The following is a 5,224-nucleotide window of genomic DNA, read 5'->3' as shown; positions in this document are numbered from 1 at the left end:
CTTGAATTTCAGACTCATTTCTCCAAAAAAAATTCAACATTTAAATGCTATATATGGTACCCAACGGATACCCATTGGGTATAGGATATCCAATGGGTATGGGCATGAGTATTAATTTATGCCCATGGATATTGAAGTGGGTGGGTATAGAAAGTTTCTATGGGTATGGGTTTGGGTAGAAGGAGGTTGTACCCGCCCATACCCTACCCACCGTTAGGTTCTAGCGCAGCGTCGGACGTGACCGGCTGGTGGCGCTTGGGTTCCGATCGATCCCTCGACACAATAGAAAAGGCCAGGATCAGCCACAAGCTTAGCCTATATTAGTTCTCCACGACTCTCAGAAACAAATGCCAAGATGGTCATAGCATAGCCATAGCACACTAGCAAAGCGTGTTTCACGCCTCTGCAAGCAACAAAACAAGGCGTTCCATGGAGAAGCAAAGGATGGCCATCGTCGGCGCCGGCATGAGCGGCCTCACGGCGTGCAAGCACGTGCTTGAGCGCGGCTTCCGGCCCGTCGTGTTCGAGGCCGAGGCGGACGCCGTCGGCGGCGTGTGGGCGCACACGCTCGCCACGACGCGCCTGCAGACCCCACGGCCGCAGTACGAGTTCACGGACTTCCCGTGGCCGCCGGAGGTGCCGGAATTGTACCCGAGCCACGACCAGGTCATGGAGTACCTGTGCTCCTACGCGCGCCACTTCGGCGTGCTAGAGTGCGTCAGGTTCGGCAGCCGGGTCACCGCTCTGGAGTACTCCGGCGCCGTCAACGAGGAGGAGATGATGGCGTGGGAGCAGTGGGCCGGCAACGGCGAGGCGTTCGGCAGCGGTCAAGGCGAGTGGCGGATCACCGTGCAGCACGGGGACTACGTCGAGGTTTGAGCAAGATCACTATCTAAGTTCAAATTTGGTTGTACCTCACCTCCAAGACGAGGCATTCTCGATCGTTCGCGTGCCACTATGTTTTTTTTTCTTCCTTGTGCCATCCACGTTGTAGTCAAAAGCAAAGCCGAAACTAGAAACAGAAAGCAACCAGATGCAAATTATATCTCATCTAAATGAGTTCTAGTAAAACTGGCAAATTAAAAAGATAAACCACGCGTTGTCGCGGGAATTTATAGCAATGAAATCATCAAAAATAAAAATAAAATATACTCCTAGAGGTAAAAATAGCAAACCTAGAGGTAAAAATAAATGGTGGCCGTTGGGACCTCGATCCTGGAAATATGCGGTCTAGGTCAACGAGCGCCAGACTACCTGGAGCTTGAGGAATGGCGGCCTGCTGCGGAGCGTTACCTGCCGAAGTAGCTGCGACGGGATTTGGCACACTCAGAGGGTGCTTGAATACGTTTTAGTCCCATGACTAAAAGTAGTGGGACTAAAACTTGCTAGCCTCACCCATACTTGGATACAAATACTAAATAGACTAAAATGAGTTAATGAGCATTTATTATCCTCCAAACCCTTCAATCCCGAACTCGCATGTGTTAAAGGAGAGGAGTTAAATGAGGAGAGAGATGACTAATCCACATTTTAGTAGGGTTCCCCTGACTAAATTTTTTTAGTCTCAAGACTAGTTCTACCCTCTCTTTAGTCAGGGACGATTGGAACTTTAGCCTCTAAAAAAGACTAGTTTTAGTCAGACTAAAAATAGTCCCATAGATTCAAGCATGGCCTCATGCTTCTCGTCAAATGGATGCTCTGGCTTGAGCGAAACGGCATGGTCTTCCAAGCCTCATCAAGCACCATACCCCAGTTCAGTGGGCAACGGATGGCGGTGGTCAGCGGCGGCACAGTGGGCATGGCGGTGACGTGCTGACACTTTATGGGAAGTATTACGGGTCAACTTCTCCTAAATGTACAGGAAGTTGGGCAGATTATATGAGATCTCGATTTATTGGAGCATTATTTTTGCCCAACTTTTCTTAAACTAGATACGTATAAGTTTATGGATATGGAACCGTTGAAGATACTCTAAACATGAGTAATTGACAAAAACTACCACATTTCACGTATCCGTCCCACAAAACTACCACATTTTGAAAACTGACCAAAAACTCCAGATTAGTGCTAATTTCGTGGTAAAAAACTACCAAGTCGAGTCGACGACCGATTTAACCATTTTAAACCCCTTTCTGACAGAGCTGGCCCACCTGTCGGGACGGCTGCCGCGCTAACGGCTAACGGCCCACACGTCAGCACCAACCTTCTTCTTCCTCCTCTTCTCCTTCTTGTTGGCATTTCCTCGAACACCTTACCAGCAGCAGAGCAGGACACTGGCGTCAGCTAAATCAATCGATGCTGCCACTCGCCGAGGACCTCCTCCTTGCGCCCCGGTGCATCGAGCCGCGGATCTGGTAGCCACCATCATCCCTGCACGCCGCCGGCGTGGATCCGGTCACCACCACCGTCTCCATCATGCTGCACAAGCAGCAGGCCGCGACACCGTCCAGATGCGGGAGAGTAGCAGCAGCATGCAGCGGCGTCAGTCAGATGTGGGAGACCAGCGACCGCGAGCCCCGACAGCGGAGGGTGGCGGAGGTATGCGCCGAAGCCCCAGGCGTCCTCCAGCATCATCATCACGGAGGCGACGCGCCGGCGAGACCACCTTGGCTTGGACCGGGAGGAGGGAAGCGACCACAACCACAACGCTAGGTTTTGGCCACGGCCAGGAGGCGGACGACTGCTGCGTCGGTGAAGACAGCCGCCCTCCCGGCCGCTCTGGTTGGTTGCCCGCGGGTGGCTCGTCGCGCGTGACGGCATGAAGCAAGCATCACGTTTCGCTGCCGTGCAAACAAGGCCACATGAAGCAGGGAGGAGGAGGAGGAGGAAGAAGGTCGCCGGTGCCACAGGCTGCCGCTGCTCACCGGCGTCGATGCGTCGGCACGGTGGTGCTGCCCGATGCACATAAGGTGCTTGTTGAAATGTCAAACAGAGAAGGAGGGGAGGAAGAAGAAGGTTGATGATGACGTGTGGGTCCCATTTGTCATAACGGTTAACTTCACGGTCAAAATAAACAGAGTTGACTTTGCTGCCGGTCCCACATGTCAGAAACAAGTTTAAAATCATAAAAACGGTCATCAACTCAATTTGGTAGTTTTTTGTCACAAAATTAGTATTAATCTGGAGTTTTCGGTCAGTTTTCAAAATGTGATAGTTCTGTGGGACGGATACGTGAAATGTGGTAGTTTTTTGTCAATTAGTCCTCTAAACATGCATATATGTTTTCCCTAATAATTAGATCCTTTTCTGAAAAAATTGTGGCTAGACTCAACGGTTTGCCTAACGTTGATCTTTTCTGGCATATCTAGACACACGTGGCCGACTTTGTGTTGCTATGCGTTGGACGGTACAGTGGCATCCCCAACATTCCAACTTTCCCGCCGGAGAAAGGGCCGGAGGCCTTTAATGGCACGGTGATCCACTCCATGGATTACTCCAACATGGACGATGCAAAAGCCACTGAGCTCATCAAAGGTAAACTCGTCACCGTCGTCGGCTACCAAAAGTCTGCTCTCGATATCGCCACAGAGTGCGCAAATATGAATGGCCCAACACATCCTTGCACAATGATTATTCGGACAAAGAGATGGATCATCCCTGACTTATATGCTTGGGGTGTCCCGGTTCCTTTCTTGTACTTCAATCGCTTGTCCGAACTACTAGTTCACAAGCCAGGAGAGGGGCTGCTCCTTAGCCTGCTGGCTACCTTCTTGTCACCCTTGGTACGTATATAATGGCCACTGTATTTTTGATATGCTACTAAGGGCTCCTTTTCATGCATTAATTTAATTTGATCAGAGATGGATACTCTCAAAGTTTGTTGAGAGCTACTACATGTGGGCGGTGCCCATGAGGAAGCATGGCATGATGCCGGAACACAGCTTCTTCCAAGCTCTCAGCTCATGGCTGATTGCAATAATGCCGGACAAATTCTACGACAATGTGGAGCAGGGAAGCATTATCCTCAAGAAAGCAAACGAATTTATCTTCTGCAAAGAAGGTGTCATCATACAAGGCGAGCCCGTGCCGATCAAGAGCGACGTCGTGATCTTTGCGACCGGGTACAACGGGGATCAGAAGCTCAGAGAGTTGTTCACCTCACCTCTGTTCAAAGAGATCGTTGTTGGCATGCCAGCTACTGCGGTCCCTCTCTACAGGTTCCTTTCAACCCTTTCCCTTTGATTTTAGTCAACTGAACTAGTAGTTGATACGTATATCAATGCAGCACCATTAACTAACCGTAGTTCTTACGGAATGTGACAGGCTATGTGTTCACCCCAGGATTCCTCAGCTAGCAATCATTGGCTACTCAGAGAGCATGGGAGATCTACACACCTCGGAGATACGGTCCAAATGGCTGGCGCATTTCCTTGATGGGGCATTTCGTTTGCCTGCCATAAGATCAATGGAGGAAAATGTGAAGGAATGGGAAGCATACATGAAACGCTACTCGGGCGAGTACTTCCGTCGATCTTGCGTCGCTTCTGTCGGTATCTGGCACAACGACCAGCTGTGCAAGGACATGGGGTGTGAGCCTAGGAGGAAGAAGGGATTTCTGGCTGACTGGCTGATTCCCTATGAACCTGCAGATTACGCAGGTGTCAATCTGAGGAACTAGAATAACAACCAATTGTTTGTATGTCTGACGAACTGCGTCAAACTAGCGGTGGCTGCTGCAACATTGGAAGATTATCCCTGTGCATACTATATTGTTGTCGTGGAAGTAGCCCAGCTAATAAATAAAATCATGCTTATTCACCAAAGGCTAGTCTAGCGACATGTTTCTCGTTGAGTTGGCTTAAATGATGGAATTGTTATATCCTTAAGCCGCAACTTTGAAGGCCCGTAGCCGAAAATACAACTGTGAACCTGGGAGCGTGCGCATCCGAATTGAAAGATAAAATAAAATATAGTTAAATACTTTTAAAACCATTTTGCCCGGCGAGCCAATCATGGATTATGTTGATGAGCTACGTAATCTCAGATCCGACCTGTCATGGTCGTGTTTTCTTTTTATTTTCACCTTTACTTTTGTCTTGTACTCTTTTTATTTTTTTGCGGGAAACTTTTGTCTTGTACTCGATGACTTGAACTTTTTTCTATGTTTAATAAAATGATTGTGTGCATCTTATGATGCAGAGGCTGGAGTACTCTCCTTTTCAAAAAAAAAAAACATACATGGTCTACATAAAACTCATGTTTAAATTTTTGGAACAAAATAAAT

General features: G+C 48.8%; 1 protein-coding gene across 1 annotated transcript; it reads left to right on the top strand.

Annotated features, from left to right (window-relative positions):
• The first annotated feature begins 371 nt into the window (after positions 1 to 371).
• Positions 372 to 4,763, top strand: LOC119305492 (probable flavin-containing monooxygenase 1). Its single transcript, XM_037581999.1, has 4 exons — positions 372 to 873; positions 3,309 to 3,722; positions 3,799 to 4,157; positions 4,264 to 4,763. Exons 1-4 carry the CDS (start codon positions 430 to 432, stop codon positions 4,616 to 4,618), a joined length of 1,572 nt encoding a protein of 523 aa, XP_037437896.1. The 5' UTR covers positions 372 to 429; the 3' UTR covers positions 4,619 to 4,763.
• The last annotated feature ends 461 nt before the right edge of the window (positions 4,764 to 5,224 follow it).

Source organism: Triticum dicoccoides, chromosome 5B (genome assembly GCF_002162155.2).
Source record: "Triticum dicoccoides isolate Atlit2015 ecotype Zavitan chromosome 5B, WEW_v2.0, whole genome shotgun sequence".
NCBI lineage: Eukaryota > Viridiplantae > Streptophyta > Magnoliopsida > Poales > Poaceae > Triticum > Triticum dicoccoides.
The sequence above is the reverse complement of the archived record's forward strand: the minus strand, read 5'-3'. Positions and strand labels throughout refer to the sequence as shown.